This window comes from Chenopodium album, chromosome 10 (genome assembly GCF_948465745.1).
Source record: "Chenopodium album chromosome 10, dcCheAlbu1.1, whole genome shotgun sequence".
Classification (NCBI taxonomy): Eukaryota; Viridiplantae; Streptophyta; class Magnoliopsida; order Caryophyllales; family Amaranthaceae; genus Chenopodium; species Chenopodium album.
Genome location: NC_137843.1, coordinates 40,018,174 through 40,038,529, shown reverse-complemented (window position 1 = coordinate 40,038,529; position 20,356 = coordinate 40,018,174). Strand labels below are relative to the sequence as shown.

The 20,356-nt window shown below is 36.9% G+C and overlaps 2 protein-coding genes across 2 annotated transcripts; both read right to left on the bottom strand.

Annotated features, from left to right (window-relative positions):
- Nucleotides 1-6,060: 6,060 nt before the first annotated feature.
- On the bottom strand, nt 6,061-13,640 carry LOC145563929 (uncharacterized protein At3g52155, chloroplastic-like). Its single transcript, XM_081624318.1, has 6 exons — nt 13,478-13,640; nt 11,379-11,704; nt 9,151-9,250; nt 8,867-9,046; nt 7,698-7,815; nt 6,061-6,537 (listed from the first exon to the last, which is right to left on the bottom strand). The coding sequence occupies exons 2-6, from the start codon at nt 11,611-11,613 to the stop codon at nt 6,451-6,453; spliced, it is 720 nt and encodes a 239-aa protein (XP_081480444.1). The 5' UTR covers nt 11,614-11,704; nt 13,478-13,640; the 3' UTR covers nt 6,061-6,450.
- A 2,418-nt stretch (nt 13,641-16,058) lies between these two features.
- LOC145565199 (uncharacterized) lies at nt 16,059-16,917 on the bottom strand. The gene is made up of 3 exons (XM_081625274.1): nt 16,495-16,917; nt 16,236-16,395; nt 16,059-16,123 (listed from the first exon to the last, which is right to left on the bottom strand). Exons 1-3 carry the CDS (start codon nt 16,915-16,917, stop codon nt 16,059-16,061), a joined length of 648 nt encoding a protein of 215 aa, XP_081481400.1.
- Nucleotides 16,918-20,356: the final 3,439 nt, after the last annotated feature.

The following is a 20,356-nucleotide window of genomic DNA, read 5'->3' as shown; positions in this document are numbered from 1 at the left end:
TACTCAGTAATCATTTGGTTTTGTAATTCTAACTCAAATTTCAAGAAACGATTTGTAGATTAATATGATCTCGACATGTGATGCAATCATATTATCAAATCGACACATATTGACTTAAGGAATTTGAATATTGCACACTTGTCTCAGACAAGTGGGAGATTGAAGGATTTATGTCTTCGTCATGTGCAAATACTAGATATGTAAATGGATCAAATTATGGAGATAATTAAGTTCGTACATTTGGGTCGTCGTTTTATCATAGCAAGAGGTACTAACGATCTTTGGGCTAGTAAAATAGCCCAAAGCCCAATTGGACGGATCCTATAAGGTCACACAAAGGGTCTAGATCGGGCACGAGAGGCAAGGCCCGTGATGGGCCTCATCCTCTAGTATGGCCGGCCACATGGAGTGGATTGAAGGGTTTTGGGCTTCCTAACCCTATTCTAATTATAATATGATTATAAATAGACTAGGTGCTTAGGGTTTGCTAGTAGAATGCAATTATCTGATCAATGAGATCAAACCCTAATTAGCAAACACGAGACTAACCCCTCTCATACTCTCCTCTATCTCATGGCTCTCTCCTTCTCCCTTGGCGCCAGTGTGGTGGTTCGTGGTGGTGGTAGATCGTGGTGGTCGGTTAGTCCAATAAAGTTGGTGATCGCGGTTTTCCTCAATCACTCGACCAATCTAGTATTGGTGGACGGCTCGTTCGAAGCTCGTGGACTAAGTAGAGGAGCAACGCTTGGGGCTCTATTCTCTCCCTAATTTGCTTGTCAAATTGCTACGTGGAATTCACACTTCAAAGGTATGATTATGTGTCTTGTGTGTTATGCATGTTTTCTTGGGATTAGGTACTTGATTGACGTAGTACCTATAAAATCCTACAGCTCTAAGCTCGGAATCCGATGTCTTTGTTCACGATACTCGAGTGACTCATTAATTTCTTTTGGATTAATTCGTCGTGTCGGATCGTTAGTTGCTTGGGTGTGACCTGAAGGGTTCAGTCAAGATTAAGCTTTAATATTAATTATTCATTAATATTAGTGATCGAAAGTGGCATCCACCTAGGCATTCCGATCACTTGAACTTACTGAATAATTAGCTTTCAAATAGCTCCGAACCCTCTATCGGAATAATACACTTGTTTAAAGGACACCATTCCTTTCAGTGACAACCAATCAAAATGAGCAGTTAAATATAATCAACCAATGAAATTACAACACAATGATTGATGACTAAGCATAAATTTATGGTTCAATAACATCATTTAAAATTGAAGCATTTTTGTTTCCTCACTCTTATAAAAATTGGCAAAGATTACATAGCTAAGTTTTTAGATTTCAAAAGAATCCCAAACCAAAAAAAAAGTTATTGAGCATCATTATCTGCATTTAATGGCTTCAGACATTGAAATTGTTTAAATGATGCTTGGTTTAGCTTGGAAGATGCTGATATTGAAACTGAAGCTAATTATGCAAAATATCAGGTAGTAGACATTTTATAGTATAACCTCAATAGTGCTTGGAATCCTGATGATTGTGATGAGGATGTATGGGCATTGGTCAGATAATAAATAACAACAACATCAGTTGGACATAACCAATATCCACCAACTGAAGAGTTAGATATCGAACAACAACAATCATTGAGCATGAAGCCATGTTCACTTAGCACCAATAAGAATATTTAGAAGATGAGAAACCAGCAATATCTAATCAATACCAGAAACAAGCATTAACAAATACTCAACAACAACAACAAGAGAATAGTCCTCACAAGCCGAGAAAACTTAGCTGTTTTAGGTGTGCCTGTGAGGACACATTCAATGTCCTCATATGGTTAAAGAATATAGCAACACATGGAAATTGAAACATGACTCAATTAATGTTGCAGCACAACACTTCAAACAGAGAGGGAGATATGTAAGCAACAATTGGAAAACATCTAAAAAAATAGAAGGAAACAATGCAAAGTCAAAATTTGACAGCAAGATTTCATCTCCAGTAGAAAAAGGATTCATGTCTCAATTGATCAATAAAAAAATACCTCAATGGGAGACTAATCATGTCAAAGAGACTTGGCATCAAAGCTTAACATCATAAATGGTGAAAAGGGGGGACATTATGCATGCCTCACACCAATCCATTATATCCAAAACTGATGTTTAAACAATAAAAAAGAAACACTAAAGTGGATATTAACTAACTCAAGAAGGAACTCAGCAGAAGCAAAGATAGAGTACATACTAGATACTACATGTACAACTTTGTACACATTTATGATAAGTGGTTTAACTTAAGCAAGAAATCTCAAAGGGAATACTTAGCAAAAGCTAATAAGGGAAAATACAAATTTGCACTATCAAGTAAATTCATCCCCAACATCATGTTCAATTTTGGTATCAAAATCTTAATTGGTACGATAGTCTTGTGCATGTACATTTGATGGGAAGTTAGGTATACTCCCTTTCACATACACAGAGGCAACAAAAAAGAAACTCCAAAATTAAGGGAAAGGGTGAAATGGTGACAAAGGTAATTGAAAAAGTCAACGGAGATGTCAAAAGGAGGATGCTCATTGAAAAAGAAATTATAACAACCATAATGGAAAAATCACCACAAACCGGATAAAACAATACCATCCATTCAACAAGATAATGTTAGACCGCATATCGGTCAAGATAAAATAGAATGGCAGCATAATTATCAGAGGGTTTCACTTTTATTCTAGTTCAACAACCTCCTAATAGCCAAGATTAAACATTTTAGACTTAAGGTTTTTCGGGAGCATAATCACTTCAATATAAGAAAATGGCGAAGAATCTAGATTAACTAATAGAAGTCGTTCAAGAAGCATTTTATGAGTGTGATCCAAAGACATTATACAAAGTGTGGATCATATTGCAATATGTGATGAATGAGGTGTTAAAGGAGAAGGGGTTAAATGATTATAATGTTCCTCATGTGAACAAGTACACTAATGGACAGATTGGGCACACTTCATGATGAAGTACAAGCTTCTAGGTGGGCTTTTATAGATGCATGCATGGGAGAGGTATGGTGACAAACCAGATATATGTAGAAGAAGTACAACAAGATGTTGTGAAAGGTTTCCATTTGTTTTTCCTAATGGTCATGAAGCCTCAATATCTAATGCAAATGCAATTACCAGCCAAACTATGTAGTAAATAGAGTGATGTAATGTTGCTTTGACTAGATTTTACTTTTGTGAACAAGAAGATAATTTTGCAGTCGATAAATTAGAGATGTACATGTAAATACCTAAAACAATTCAAAGGAAACCTAAGCGGGCAATCCTGAATTGTAGTTGATATTATGCACGCAACGAACTGCCTGCAAGCCAATTTTTATAACAAAAATATATTTTGGTGATTTTTTACAACAAAGTTTTTAAATGGTGGTTTTTCACAAAAATAAAGATGTAAAAGGTGGTTTTTGACAAAATAACCTAAAAATAAAAAAGGATTCACTTGACCTCTTAAGTGATAAAACAAGAATTAATTATTTCCAAATTCTAACCTTACTTAAAGAAAGAACATTGGGTGGATAGATTAATTATATATTGTTTATTTCAAGTGGTCAAAAACCGTCATTAATTAATTAATTAGTTATTTAAACGAAAGAAAAGGTAATTAAGTGCTTAGGAAACTAACCAATTTTTCTTACTAGATCTTCGCTTCAATTGTTTATGAACCTCCTTTTGTTCTAGAATCTCTAGGGACTTCATATGAACTAAATAGGCTAAAGTGCTTAAGAAAATGGACGGACGTAGTATAGGCTTAGGTTTTAAGCATGAAGAGTAGTAATTTTTCTACAATTTCGGGTCTCATTTCGTTAGATTAGTGTCCTTTTTGTGCGAATTAGTACCCCTATATATAAGTTAATGGTAATGATTAGAGTTGATTAGGTTTCGTGGCAGAGAGCCCTAGTCCAATTTAAATATATGAAGATTTTATTTTGAATAAAAAAAATGATTAGGGGTATATGGTGAGAGCACATTCGTTGTTGCGCTGCACCACTCAGTGCAACTTTGAGAGTTGCGCTGGATTGTTGAGTGAGACTTTGATAGTTGCGCTCTACATCTTCAATGCGAATGGTTAATTAACCTCAACAACATTATTCTTGTCATTAATCTAGTCTTAATACACGTCTAAGTACATTTTGGGTCTATTTTAATTAGCGGACTTAGTCTAATTAAAAGGATATGATTACAAGGTTTGGGCTCAAGTAAAGATTTATAACACGTTCTGAAATATATGAATGTTCTCAAATTATTTAATCAGACTTGAAAAGTTATTTGAAAAATCCTAACCTTTTACTTTCTTGATCCAAGCCATTCTTGTCAACCCTAATGGACTCTCCATCACTCTTTCAAAAGACTTAATTCATGCGTATCTTATTCAATTAAAGTTATAGTTATCATACAACCTTCACTAGAGTTTCACCAAGGTCGGGGCGTTTACATTATTAAAAAAAAAAAAAAACAAACAAACCTTTGCATATGCACCGAAAATGCATATGCACTGAAAATGAAAACTTTTTTTTTTACAAATGTTATTTCATAATGCTTTGACTGTTTAAGATGAGTTTCGTGACAAAAGTGTTCATATTCACAACTCTCTACAGGTTTTGCATTTGCAACACTAAGTTGAAAATATTCAACATCTTTTCACGAAGTGCTAATTAGGTAGGCTATCTTAGAGGGTGGAAGCCTTGACATTTGCTCAAAATTTAATGGAAAACTCAATGAGTAGGATTAGGTTAATTCCTTAGTAACAATGATCCTCTAGACTACGAGTAATTGAAAGGTCATAAGTTCAACACACCACTGCATTCGAAAGTTAAGAACGTTAATTTAGTTTTCAATGGGCATCACTTCTATTTTTTTTTCTCGAAAGGCAAACAAGATAAAAGGGAGTGGGCCTTTAAACCCATCTTTCCTTCCTAGCTTTTTAGGCTAGGAAATGGGCTTTGGACACCACCTCACTTGGAACTTTATTACAATAAAAATAAACTAAAGAAAGACAAATAGATTGGATATCTTGAGCTAGCCGACGTATTTCCCATGGTGATAGCTTAGGGTGTTGTATGGCTTTGGCTGCTTCCATACTATCCGTGTAAATATCAATTGACATGCCAAATTCCCATGCATGAATGATGCCCTCCTTAATGGTGGCTACCTCAGCTTGTAGAGGGGCTTGGACCATAATGTTTTTTCCCTCCTTGTGCTATCTCTCCTTATTGCCCATTGATGACCCAACCAATGACTGCCGCAAGTCGACCATTCTTATCCTTCTTCCAGGCAACATCCATGAATATTGTGAGTAAGGTTCCCTCTTCACATGTTCTTCCTCTATTCTTCCTCTATACCAGAAGAAGTCCTTACTCACAATGCTGTATTTCTTCCTACCCTGCCTTCCGGAGTTGTTTTCCAACCTTGAGACTGATTCCTCCAGTAAGGCCATAACCCTTATAGGATTTGGGTTAGCTCTGCCAAAGCTCACCTCATTCCTATGCAACCACACCGCCCACAACATAGCTATGAAGCACCTAGCTTGTTCTATACTGGATTTGAACAAGTAATGCAACATGTTTTGTGTCCAAACATTCAAGGGAGGAGTTAGCTCCCCCGTTTGGATTTCCAATGGGCCACACGCCCAAACTCTTTGAATGAAAGGACAATTCCTGAAGAGACTCTTCAAAGCTATTGCATACAGCACACAGTCCACTCACCTCAATGCCTCTTTTCTACAAGTTGCACCTAGAGCTTGTGCAATTCTATAGGATTTTCCAGACCAACAACTTCCATCTTTTTATCTTTCTGGTACATTACACTTCCATAGCTTCTGTGATTTGGTTGAGTAGTCACCACTTGTCCCATCCATCCACACATCTTCATCATTCCCCGAACACTGGTGACTTCTAAATATTTGCTCGCTTGTAGTTTTCAGAAATTCTTTTACATCACCAACTCTTCTTTTAGGTAATGGACAAGGAGATCAACTTATTTTAGTGTGTATATTAAAGCAAAGCAGTATAAGGGTTATGTATAGCATTTTCCTTTATAATCATTATAAGGTTACATGAAATTTTTAAGATGTGAGTTAACATGCAAAAATGCTATAGATAGCACCAATATAAAAAGTGTTACCCACTAACTGTTTCTATGAATCTATGGTTAATGAGAGAGCCCTATACACAATTTTTTTTTTCACAATGAAGTAGCAATACATCGCAGGCTTGGATCAAGCTTCATATTTACGGCTGAAAGAAGTGATTGAACCTGAACAGTTGACCATATGGCCGCCTATCCTTGTAAGTAATTCTGTTCAGCCCTAACGACTTTGATTCGACTTAGGAGTTACACCAACAGCCAAGAGTTGCATATTGGTTGCTACTGAACACTTTTTTCGTTTATAGAAAGCATTCACGTAGGAACATAGTTCTCTGGGTTGCTATTTGGCTTAACAAGGCCTTTTAGCTTCCATCCTCCAAGTCCAGATGACTCAAAAGCCTGCAAGGTGAGTATTTTAATTTAAGTCAGGAATTGTAAAACAGGAATAGCTCAACAATCAACGAAGAGAAATATCAAGGAACCTTTAAATTTGTTCAATCAACAAAGATGAAGTGTAAAAGAAAGTTTAAACTTAGGTTGTATCTGGTGTACACAAATAAAATATCATGTAAAGTTCAAAGAATAAAACTTGTTTACCATCGTCTCAATTCCAAACACATGTGCCATCATTTATTATGAACAAGGATGCATTAATATATTCAGTGCAATACATCAATAGCTTTCTAGGCACAATGATGAATCTTAATAATGCTCTAGTCAAAACAACATATTCAAATTAAGAATATAACATAGACAACTAATCCTAATCGACAAGTTGATTATATAAATACAAAGTACCAACTTCATCAATGTAGCCAAGCTTGCAAAGCAGAATTAAACTAAACTATATATATGTTTTTGTCCAATGTTTACCAAACAGAGTATAATTGAAAACAATAGAACAATTGCCAACCAAATAAGCATTTACAGCATTAGTAAACGCTTGTATTGGACATAAAATCACCAAGATATAGAAGCAAAACCTTAAGGTATATCAGATCTCATATCCTACTAAGTCATACAGAATCCTTCCTGAGCTCATAATTCCTTTATTCAAGTTAATATAACAAAGACTGATTTTTTAAATTTTCATGTCTATCTTGTATATTCAAATGGTTCCCAACCTTCTTCCTCTCTTTCACTTTTTACACTTAGCTACGATTGTGAGCCACTAATGCCCTGAAAAAGAGTTAACAAATTGACCTGTAAAACCAAACAGCCTAACTCTGGTCTCTAGATTTTTATCCATCTACCAATAGCCAATATACATGATCGAAAACTGCTGGCATTGAAAAATTATATACGCTGGTTAAAACAAAGTGAGACTTAAAGAATTCTTCATAATCTAGTTGCAAACCTACTTCATGTTCATGGAATCCAACTTTTAACAATAAGTATTGACATGTACCGCAACAGATCAAGTCGGTTGAAAACTATATGGGCCTTCATCGTTGGTGTGATAGCAAAGACCCGTAATGGATCTTTGCTCTGGTTGCTAAAAGCATTATTATCATCTACTCATTCATTGGAACAAAAAATTTAAAGTAAAGAGATCCTACCTCTTCCCAGGATTTCCCAGTGGCTTCAAGCAAAGCAGCATTGCACGTATCCAATTCAATTACTGAACCAGTGAACGTGGAGGCTGCTTCCTCCCATCCTTTGTTATGTCCCATACACCTAAAAGAAATTTGGTTATATTTGTGATTCATCCAACTTATTACTTTGCTATTCTAGGATTAGAATGAAATTGAAAATAGGAAAAATCTTCCTACGACATAATATCTACAATTAAGCTGGTCAATACACATAAAAACTTATTTTTCTTACACATCATCTCACGTATGATGCATCATTAAATCCAGACTCTTTGCTGTTGGCCAAATTAGCAGTACCTTGGACCTTTAGTGCTAAACTTAAGATGATACAGGTACAAAATTCCAAACTCCACTCGAAATGAGATATGATTTTATTTATCAAGCTAATCCAAGAAGTATCTACAATTTTTGATAAATTTATCAAAGATGTATCCCCCTTAATTTATCTTTCTGTTTCATCGTTTTATCCTCTAGCTTTTTTCCCTAATTTCCCATTTTCCTACCTCTTCCCTTTCATCTTCCCCCTTCAACGTTCAACACTAATACCATCATTCAATTCAGTTAATTCAATTTGATTTCCTAATTAATTTACTAGAATTCCGTTCACCATTCTTTCCAACTATGTTTCAACCAATTCAATTAGAAACAACTGGATAAGGTTTAATAGTCAAGAAAATTTAATTTTTTTTTTAAAATAAATCTAAGAAAAATAAATTCTCTTTTGGATTTGAACATGAGGTGCTAATGCCTTGGTAGAGGCGGCCTGAGTCGTGTGCTTTTTGTCGCCTCCTGTACTGCCCATGGCAAGGTCAAGGTGTTTTGGTTTGCGCCTAGACGCGCTTTTTAAAACACAGGACAAACCTCATATATTATCTCACCCATAATATTTATGCCTTTCCATTCTCTCTCCCCTACATGTTTTTCATTTTTTTACACCCTCCCTCCTTTTCAATATTAACAGATTGTTTCACTTCATTTGGCACCTGAATTGGAACCATAACTTACTACAACATTTATACAAGGTTACAAGAGAATTATCAAATGTTTGTCAACCGTGCTTAATATATGCGGTCAGAACTATATATTCCAGAAACTTAAAGGGCATGAGAAACATATGCAGTAAATTAACTCACATAACTGTAAAAATGTCATTTGAAGAGAATTTGCAAATCATTTTTTGAAGGTGTTCCGCAGTCTGCCCATCCATAGCAGCAATCGAGTAAAAACTAGGGATGAAATGTACTGCAGCCTGTAAGAACCCCCTGATTCGCTCTTGCATAACCAAGAGTGTCTCCCTTGACCTCGTTGCATCACTGCCAGAATGAAAGAAAAGTGTTATCAGAAAAATGAGTAAGCTACTTCTGAGTAGATATTATATGGAAATAATAAATTAGTTCACATTTCAGAAATAACAAACCTGCATAAGATCAGCTCAGGGACCCAACCTAAGAGTTGAAGTCTGTATGAGACATCAGCAGCATCAGCACGACCAGCTTTACTCAGTGGACGATCATGATCTAACAAAATAATGATAGCAAAGCAAGATTTAGAAATCATGTCTGTTTGTATTAGTTATTTCAATAAGCTGATAGCATTAGTTATTTAAAATACTGCATCCGTTTCATATAATGTGCAACAAAGGGCTTGATATGGATTCCTAGGCAAAAATTGTTTTTAAGTGTTAAATGGAGAGAGAAAGATAAAGATACATGTGATGAAGAGAAAGATGGAGAGAAATGACAACTAAAAAAAAAAAAAAAAAAAAAAAAAACATTTGTGGCACATAATGTGTAGCATCCATTTTTAGTATGTGTCGCACATAATATGGAACAGAGGTAGTAAATAACTCTTCCCTCCGTCCAATAATATAGTTCTTGTTTTCCTATTTTGGAGAGCCAAAATGTTGTTCCTGTTTCTATTTTTGGATAATATGTAAAGACCATTATACCCTCACATTTTTAACTTTAATCATTGTACTTCCTACATTATCCTTGAATTTTGCACATGCCTTATACTTTTTTCCACTTTCAATCTCTAACTTTTATCTATAATTGTACTTTTCACTTTTATTAATGTACTTCATCCACTTTCTCTTCCTATTTTGTAAATACTGTGAAATAAACACAAACAGGAACTATATTATGGGACGGATGGAGTATATAAAATTAGAGATTGATTGTTAGGTGTCATAAAGAAGTATATAGAGTAGCAAATTAATGAAAAAGCTAATAAGCATATAGAAAAAGCTTCTCTAAACAGCTTTTCATTCTTAGATCAGGCTCTTTAACTACATTACCAAGCTAAAATCCAAAAGGCAGCTATAAAGTAGACAAAAAGCCATTGCCAAAATCCAAAAATGAAATGAGTGAGGTAAGAAGAAATTGAAAAATAATATGGGAAAAAAGGAAGTTTAGGACAAAAAAGTATACTCCTCCCAAATAATTTGCTACATCTGCTTTTTGAGGGTCAGTGTATACTAGCTTTATCAGTATTATTTCACTAATATATGAGAAATAATATTATCAAGTGTGATCTAAGACTTCTCATTACGTATTCATGATATCAACTTTTGATAAGAGTAATAGGTACTTTTGTAGTGACTTGTGAGGGAGCTTGACATCAGAATATGGCCGTTGACTTTGCTTTTTCGATGCAAACCATCACGCACGTGACACGTGATGCTTTAAAAAAGGCCATTTCGTTCTTTTTTTTCCCCACGTTTTCACTTTCTCTCTCTTTCTATCACCAAAATTTCTCTCAAAAATCCTACTCTTCCCTCAAAATCATGGGAAAAACAAACGAAGGAAAAGGCATTTTTTAAACATCACGTGCATTTCACATGATGGTCAACGCTGAAAAAATGAAGTATTCTTTCCAATTATTATGCTATGACTACGGCACAAAAGTATTCATTTTCAGAGCACTAACCTAGTCAACAGAAAATATAAATCAAACAACCTAATTAGTTTAAACAAAGTCAGAAAAGTCCATAGTTAACATGAAGCTTGCATAATATGCAAAAGAGGGTCAAAGATTAGGAGTTTAACAGTTTAAGACATCAAAATTTCAAATATTAAACCAGAAAGTAGGAAGGCGTCTTCAAAATTTTACAGTAGGCTGTTGCAGCAAAAAAACAATTAAAATGTGTACATGGGTCAACCTATCCTATAATAGCATCAATTATAATTACACTTTAATCTGCGCTCATTTTTGCAGTTAGCACTTTATTCGGGGAAAGGAAGTTTCGAAGATAGCTTAGTTACCCTTATATTCATCCCAAGAAGATCCAAAGAGCTCGTGGTATGGTAAAAATCCAACTGTAAGTAGAGGTCCAAGGTGGTTTAAACTTTCAGAAAGGAGAAATAAGTTACCTAAACTAATGTAGTTTCAAAAAGCCATGTATATACCCTTGATGAATAGTCTAAAGGATAGAGTAAGAAACTTTCAGACGGGAGCACTAAGTGACCTAAACAATTCACTAAGCCATGGTGAAAGCCCTAATGAAGTGATGAATTTAAAATCTACTGTCAAACAGCAATAGGCATGTATGGAACAACACCTTGAGACCTTAAAAAAATTATAAAGTTCAAATATTTAGCTAAGCACAAATGTTTTAGAAGAAAAAGAAGCGTGTGTATTGATTACCCCGTAAAGAATGATCATTCCATGAGCTCTCTGCATGACGTAATAGAATCAGACGACGGGTTACAGATTTTGAGGGGGTCTTTGCTAGAGCAGAGCTGTCAGCATTGTCAAGAATTTGAGACACATAAGGCAGGAGTTTTACTTTCTTTTGGATAAGAGGACGAGGAAAGAGTGAAGGTGACGAAGTAGAGAATAAGGAGGATCTAAGAGGCGTGCAGGAGAGTGCAGCTTCCATAGTAATTTCCAAATTTCTGGCTTATTCCCACATAATCCTCCTTATCGCCTGATAATAATATAAGTTGACTCTGCTAAGTCAAGCCCTCAAACTGTATGCAAACAAACAAGAAGTTCATCAGAAAAAAGGTTACTCAGATATGTATTACTTATACAAACTATATCTCAATCAGGCAAGGCAATTAGAGTTCAATTGGCATTTATCTTCAGATGGTGACATTAATCAAGACTGCTTATAAGAAAGACAAAAAGCAACATCACCAATTCACCATGCCACTTTTGCAGTATGCTACCATCCCCTAGCAATTCATGCCAATTTTAGATGGTACTAGTATATACGTCCTTAGTTCTTTCATTATTGAAACATGTAGATGAAGCACAGTATTTTGTGATGGTGAGAGAGATATAAAGAAATAACAAAACGTACCTATATGATATAGAGAGAGATCTTGAGATATCACGTGCACATAAGGAAACATTGCAATAAATACGAAATTTCCATAAGAGGAAAATGTTAGGACACATTGTTACAAGGTTCTATATAGTACATTTAAGATCTAAAGTTTTAAAGGTATCCAATAAAAAGGATAAAGGTTCATAATAAATCACAACTTTATCCCTCTTGTCTTTTGCTGTTTATCATGAATGAAAATTAAAGATCAGATTACATGATGCAGAAAACCTGATACACAATCTAAAACAGGGCACTTGAAGCACAGAAATAAAGAAAATAAATTCAAACCCACAACGAGACTTAAGGATAACCTACTTCAATACTTCTAATATTCTTCCCAACCATAATAAAAAAATAAAATAAAAAATTCCAAAATAGCTTAACATACACAATAAAAGAAATTGTCCCTTATTAGTAATCCCTACCCCAATCCCCCAAGAAAACAAGATACTTCATACCTAATATTAATCCAATCATGCTCTAGGGTACAGTAATCGAACAAAGGACAATAGTTTGAGGATTCCAATGAACCAGTCACATTTTATAGGGCCAAAGTGGACCGCAGGTCAACAAAGGGTGAAGCGTTAAACCCAACTAGACACTCAGCCACCATGTGTGAAAAATACAACTACCTCAATTCATGAGTCTTTGCTATGCAGCAGAGCAATCATCCGTATGAGGTAATGATCACTAAAGGTTTTTCTTAGGATTATAATGGTATTGTTTTGTGTAACATTACGAAGGTATATGATACCATCCTCTACACAATCTTCTCATCCTTATTAATTATCAGAGAGTTGTAGTTGATATCACTTCATATGCTACTGCAATGTGACGCATAAAGTCGATCAACAAATAATTGGTTAATCCTTTGATACATTTTGTCAACTAGGTAAGGGAGGTCCTGTACTCCTACTAAAGGTTACAGCAATAGATAACGAGAGATTTTCGGTGTTGACAGACCCGGATAAAATCTAAACTGCTCGATCACACTGTGACAGTCAATTACTACTATCTTGCGCCTTCGAAACAAACCCAATAAACTAAATTCCAATAAACTAAACCCTAAACCAGGGAATTAGAACTTAAAAACCTAATCCAATTGGTATAACAATATAATTTCATAGTGAGAAAAAAAAAAAAAAAAAAAAAAAACAATGTAAATTCAAAATAGGACTTGAAACCCTAACCCAATTAACCACTACATACAGAAAAAAAAAATGCAGGAACAAGAAATTTAAAGAGCTAATAAATTATAAAAACTACTTAGAAATTGTCACAAACAAACGAAAAGATATTGAATTATGATAAAATTAACATACAACTAAACAAAACATTCGAGCATATTGAACAAAATTAACACTGAGTAGAGAAGAAAAAAGAGAGAAAAAAAAAAAAAGAAAGAAAGAACCTTTCGAAATTTTGTTGAAGCAGCTAGCAATGAAGAACAGTGTTCGTGGCTGAACAGAGGCAGCAATCTTGCGGAGTTGCGGTAATTTTACGAGGGAAATAGCCGATAGGGTGATGTTTTTATCTCCATGCTTTCACTGTAATTCATGAAATTATTTGGGTCTATTCTTTTGAATCAGGGATTTCAACGCGAGCGATGCATGCGCTATAACTAGCCTTTGAGGATCGATGTTCTTTATGTCATATGCCGGTTTGAGCTATTTTAAAATAACGCCTCCATAATATTTCATCAAATCTATTTGCATATAGACGATAAAAAATGTGTTGGATGTTGTGTAGTTGTACAATATTTTAAACTCTAGTTGAACTACTCTAAAATAACGCCTACATAAAACAACAACCTTTCGTTGTCTAGTGACTAATGTTGTCATGTAATTAAACCATAACCCACATTAAATATACAAAATTTTAAACTTTATTATCCATTCTCCATTTAATTTCTAATTATCTTAGAAAAATTACAAAATTACACATGGGGATAAGTAGGTAAACAAACATTTTGAGGGGTATAATGGTCCGTGCACTATTCATAAGAGCAATCTCCTACTTTTTATACAGTAGGGACTCTTTAGTTATTGCGTCGGATAAATTTAATTCTGTCAACATACTCAATAATTAATCTAAAACCGATCAATAGTTTTTTTTTTTAACAAAGAGAACAAACAAATAAAACAGACAACTAAAAAGACTAGGAAATAAAGGTACGACATCGAGCTTGAGCCGCGAGCCAATGAGCCAGCGAGACCCATGAGCGAGGGACCTTCTTAATTCTACAGGCCGAAAGATCCCTAACTTCATCTCGGATAGCCCCTAGCAACCAAACACAAGAGAAATCATCCGCGAACACTCAAGTAAGAAGGGAAACCACCTGAGCACAATTTGTAAAAATCTATAAACGAACAATCCCCCAATGCTTAGCTAATCGAATCACCCACAAACACGCGACGCTTGAAGTTCCGCCTGAAGCGTTGAGCCCGATCTTATGGCCCGAAGGCCAACACCTAACACCTGATCCAAATGAAGGTCTTGGAAAACCCAACCAATGCCTGCCGTATTATCATGGTGTCCCAGGCCCCATCCAGTAAAAGGCAACAATCCAGAGTATTAGAATTGGACCCTCGAATACAGCCTGTCAGCGAAGGAAAAGGGGAAGTCATATGGAAATGATTCACTAGTAGAAAAAAGTAAATAGGCAGCCCCAAATGACAAGTGGTTATTGAATTCCGCTTCTAAAAACACATCTAAAAAAAAAAAACCTGAAACAAGCAAATGGCAAGCGGTTTTGGGTGAACCGCTTGCCAAATTGTAAATGGCAAGCGGTTTGAACCTTGAACCGCCTGCCATTTGTTAAAAAAAAACAAAGTAAAAAATGAAAAGCCCATCCTATTTCTCACGCTCTCTCTCCTCCCCTCCCTCCATTCTCTCTCTCCTCCCCTTACCCCATCAATTCTCACGCTCTCTCTCCTCCCCTCCATTCTCACGCCTCTTTACTTTCTCCATCTCCTTCTCTTTCTTCTCTCATCTCCTTCTCTTTCATCTCTCATCTCTCATCTCCCATCTCCTTCTCTTTCATCCTCCTTCACGACCTCAACCCACAGCAACCCACCGACGACAACCGAGCAACCCACCGACAGTGACGAGCGGCGTACGACAGCGACGAGGTTTTGACCTAACAAAACCCTCAATTTTCCGCCATCGTGTATGGATTTGAAGCTATGACCTTCAACATTCATAAGGGGTACTTGGAAGCCATTGTTAGAGGTCCGGATTGTTAACTTATGGCCCTTATCTTCAAAATGGTATGGTTTTGTGATTAATATTGATTTTTTTCGGGTTTAATTTTCGTGATTTTGGTTTAATTTCTTGCTTTACTAATTGAATTACATTTTGATTTGATTTTTATGATCTGAATTTTCTGGAATTTTTTTGATTTTGGAATTATATGCTTGACTTTGCTAGTTTGCGCAAATTTTTTTTTCCTAGAATTTTCTGGAATTTCTTTGATTTTGGAATTATATCCTTGATTTTGGAATTTCTTTATTTTTTGGACTTACATTTTGATTGGATTAGCGTAACTTTTTTTCCATAAAATTTGTGCTTGTTTGGCAGATACGAGTAAATCGGGGTGTTGGTGGTGGTGGTGATACGGGTCAAGGTGGTTGGTGGTGGCTGTGATAGGTGGAGGCTGGTGGTGTGCATGGCTGGTGGTGGAACTGGAACAAGAGCAGCAACCATTTTATTAATTTATCTAGTGTATTTTTTTTATGAAAATCAGAAAATGTAATATTGAAGCAATTGATCAATGAAAATAATTATGTTTATACATATGTTAAGTTCTTGTGTATCAATTTGACCGAAAAAAACCAAAAAAAAAAGAAAAAAGAAAAAAAAATTATTTTTTTAGGCATAATGGGCAGCGGTTTTGGCCATTTAAAAGGCCAATGGCAAGCCCCCTAAGCACATGCGGTTCAAAACCGCTTCCCATTAGGGGGTTTGAACCGCTTGCCATTTAGTATTTTCTACTAGTGATTAGTTGAGTTCATTTGCTGAGAAAAGGCCAAAGCCTCTGTACTCCTAGAAACCCAATCTGCAACCAAGTGAAAAATCAAAGTCGGAGAAATCACAGCATGGCGAAAGACTTTGTGATTACGGGATAACCAGACAGCCCACATGAAGGAAATGAAAAGATGACAAATCACCCCACTCCTTAACATCCTTATAAGTTGCAACCGTGTCCGTAAACCAAACATTAAATGGTTTATCCTGCAAAGAACCTCGAGAGAAAGCCAAAGGACCCCTAACTAACAACTCAGAAACAAACACACAATCCCAAAACAGATGAGAAGTTGTTTCACAATTCTGATGACAAAAAACACAGACAAGAGATACATGCATCCTGCACTGACAAAGATGATTCGTTAGGGGCAAAGCGTCATGCGACAACTTCCAAACAAAAACCTGTAGTTTTGGAAGAAGAGATAGACCCCAAAACTGTTTCCACCATATATCAGGAGCTGGTACGCTGGCCACATAAGCCATTGAACGTCGAACTAACAAAGCATATGTCGTCTTAGTAGAAAAACGTTCATCCCTAGTGAACTTCCAGTAGACGAAGTCATCCATGATATTGTGAGGCCTTTCCAACAAAAGGATTCGATGTGCTGATGGGGAGTCAAACAGACGATGTATCAAGGATGTATCCCACACGGTTGTACGCGGTGCAATAATAGAAGAAACATGAGTCGGCAAGGACGACTCAATAGCTGGATCTTTAAACTGAACCAAGCCTCCCGAGGCCCAATCATCTTCCAGAATTCGCACTTTGGAACCAGAACCCACTTTCCAAACAAGACCAGCAGATAAAGCTGACATACCATCCATAAGTCCACGACACCCCCAAGAAGATCTGGAAATGCCTCCCGTCCAAAATGAGCTAAGAGTAGGATATTTGGAAAGTAAGACCCTTGACACAAGGAGCTGGGGGTGATGGTGGATACGCCAACATTGTTTTGCTAACAGGGCCGAGTTTAACAAAGACACACTTCGAAGGCCCAAGCCACCTATTCCTTTTGGAAGATGCAAAAGGGAAGTAGAGTGGAAAGCCAACCCCTTAGAGGAGGACGAGGACCGCCACCAGAAACGGGACAAGAGACCATTAATCCGATCACAAATGGAAGCTGAAACCTTAAAAATCGACAGAACATGATTGAAAGGGGCAACCAAAACCGAATTGATAATCACCAATTTAGTTGTCGCTAATAGTCACAGCGAAGCAAAATCTGAAAGACGCTTTGCAACAGAGTCCAGAAGATGACCAAAAGTTGTGACCTTACTTCGCCCCAAGTCCACTGGTAGCCCAAGGTAAGAACCCAAAGAATCCTGACAATGGAGATGCATGCTACCTGCTAAGGAGTCCCTATAGTCGGACGGAGTATTCAGACCGAATTTCGCAAACGACTTATGAAGATTAATCATCTGACCTGACATCTCGCAAAAATCCTTAAGTAAGGACATAATCTGATCACAGGAGTCTGGAGAAATATGGAAAAACAGAAGGGAATCATCCGCTAAGAAAAGGTGAGAAATCAACGGAGCCCCTCGGGAAATCCAAATACCCTGAATAAGAGAAAGCTTCTCAGCTTAACAAAGCATAGCAGACAGAATCTCCATACATAGAACAAACAAATACGAAGAGAGAGGATCACCCTATCTAAGACCACAATTGGGATGAAACATAGGTGAGGGATCACCATTGATCAACACTTGATAAGAGACAGTAGAAACACACTAACGGGCCAAATGGATCCAATAGGGGGGAAACCTAAACACTTGTAAAACTCGTGTAAAAAAATCTCACCTAACTCGATCATAAGCCTTGTTCATATCCAACTTCAATGCCGCATAAAAGCTTTTCCGGGCTCTTAAACGGTTCATGTAAGAAAGAACCTCATGAGAAATCAAACCATTATCAGACATGAGCCTCACTAGAATGATAGCATTCTGAAAGGAAGAAATCAGATGTGGCAGAACAAGGCGAAGATGCCCTGTAAGACATTTAGCAATGCACTTATACAGGACGTTACATAATCCAATAGGCCGAAACTGTGAAACTGATTCTGAACGATCAACCTTGGGAAGCAAAACAAAAAAAGTACGATTCCATTCCTTGAGCATATAACCATGAGTAAAAAAGTACTGGATTGCGGCTATTACAAAAGGACCTACTTTATCCCAATGCTGCTTGAAAAAGGCCGAAGAATAGCCATCTAGCCCTAGGGATTTGTTATCTTCTATATGAAACATTGCTTGCTGAATCTCTAGAGAAGAAAACGGGTAAAGCAACTGGTCCTTGTGGGCTTAAGAAAGAGAGGGAAGGTCCAATTGGTCCCACCAAGAAGACTGTGGCAATGGAACCGTCAATGTTGGGGTGTAGAGATCCGTATAAAAAGAAGAAATAAGGGCTCGAACCCCACCCTGATCAGAAATCCAATTTCCCGCAGTATCCTTTAAGCAGTGAATACCATTACGTCGATGGCGAACCTGGACCATCGAGAACCAAAGCCGGGAATGTCGATCACCTAACGCATCCCAACGCAATTTAGCTCTTTGGCACCAGTATGAATAAGCCACTTGAGCCTCAGTTAATTTCTCGTTCCTCATATTAAGAAAAAGCCGACGATCCGTTCCGTGCTGCTAGCTTGACGCACAATCTCCCACCTCAGTAGCAAGAGTTTTCCAATTTATTCCCCAACTCTTCTTATGAGAAACACACTGGGTCAACAAATGTGCTTTAATAATTTCCAACTTTCGAGACAGAGAATACATCAAAGACCTAGCGCAGAACTGCAGGAGAGTCAAGATGATAATGGATTAGACTTCTAAAGTAGATAAACACCAATTTTCAATTCGATAAGGACGAGACCCCTTATGTGCAGGTGTATCATCTGAAAGAATAATAGCTGCATGGTCCGAGAATAAAACAGGTTGGTGCAACCGATCAATAGTTATACATAGTATTATGGATATGGTGAAAGTGAGGGATACTTCAAGTGGTTAGAGCGTCCCTTTCGATTCCAGAAGATTTTAGGATCGATTCTCACCCTCGCCCTTGTGACTCTCTAAACACCAAAAAAAAAATTATTATAGACTATGGTGCCAAAATTATCAATTATTATTAGTTGGCTCCTATTATGTACACCCGAGCAGAGGAGATATAACTTAATCTTTTTTTTTTTTTTTTGAAAAATGCGACTTGATCTATTAGATGATCAAATTGTTTTGTCAATCATATATATGGGCACTTTTAATTTTGTATTCATGGGGTCATTTGATAAAAGCAATTGCCAAATCATGACTCTAATGTCCAAATGTTCTGTTAAGGGAAATTTACCAAATAACTTCTCTCTCAATAATGGCGAGTATAGCAACTTCGACGATGGAAGGTGTAACAGCACGACACTAAAATCAATGTTATGACGCGTATGGTAAGCGGCGCACCAAAGTTGGTTGTGACTCTAACAATGGGTGGTGGCAATGTCAAGAACTAAATCAATCTCTCTCATCCGCTAACTCTATAAGTTGAACATCCCTGCTACTTCAGCAAGACTTATGTCCAAGAACTCGTTGACAAAGTTTCCCAAGCAATAAATTTCGAAGTTAAATGGTCACCCCTTCCTTTTAAGGTTTGTTTAGGGTAAAAATACCCCAAGTACGAGGCCCAATCTCATAGTGACACGTGGCCCAATAAGAAGGCGACACGTGGCATTATGAGAGGGTGACACGTGTCCTCCTGACAGGGTGACACGTGTCAGCTACCTTTAAATACACAATATAACATCAGAAAGAGAAAAAGGCCTTGATTACATCAGGCCCAAATCCCGAGAAAAACCTTGAATGCCGTAAAACGGCGTCCCCCATGACACGTGGCGACCCCTGATTACACAACCAATCACGTCACGAAATTCTAGGGTATAAACCCTAGAGGGGCACATGTTCCCACCCCTATAAATACCCCAATCATTTATGATGGGAGGGGGGATTACGACATAACATAAATATAGAGCATTAAAAAGCTCCAACTTCTCTCTACTTTCTCTTTCTAGCTTTTTCGATTTTCGATCTCTAACTTGATCGTCGGAGGCGAATATTCCGATAAACGGAATATTCGTTGTTTTGCAGGTGTCCAAGTCTCATTGTCAGAAGAACGCGACCAGTATCCGAGGAGTTCACAAAAAACCCCGAAACATTTGGCGCCGTTTGTGGGGATACTCGTCCGTTATGGCAATAGATGGTCAGACACCTAATACTGGTCCTCGTCCAG

Excerpts from the sequence above, each read along its gene's own strand:
- LOC145563929 (XM_081624318.1), bottom strand. The coding sequence starts at position 11,613 with ATGGAAGCTGCACTCTCCTGCACGCCTCTTAGATCCTCCTTATTCTCT. Across the intron at positions 7,816-8,866 it reads AATGACATTTTTACAGTTAT|GTGTATGGGACATAACAAAG; the intron begins GTGAGTTAATTT and ends AATTTCTTTTAG. Across the intron at positions 6,538-7,697 it reads CTGGGAAATCCTGGGAAGAG|GCTTTTGAGTCATCTGGACT; the intron begins GTAGGATCTCTT and ends CTCACCTTGCAG.
- LOC145565199 (XM_081625274.1), bottom strand. The coding sequence starts at position 16,917 with ATGGATGGTATGTCAGCTTTATCTGCTGGTCTTGTTTGGAAAGTGGGT. Across the intron at positions 16,396-16,494 it reads CTCTTCTTCCAAAACTACAG|AATTGTGAAACAACTTCTCA; the intron begins GTTTTTGTTTGG and ends TTTTGTCATCAG. Across the intron at positions 16,124-16,235 it reads TAAGGATGTTAAGGAGTGGG|ATTGGGTTTCTAGGAGTACA; the intron begins GTGATTTGTCAT and ends ACTTGGTTGCAG.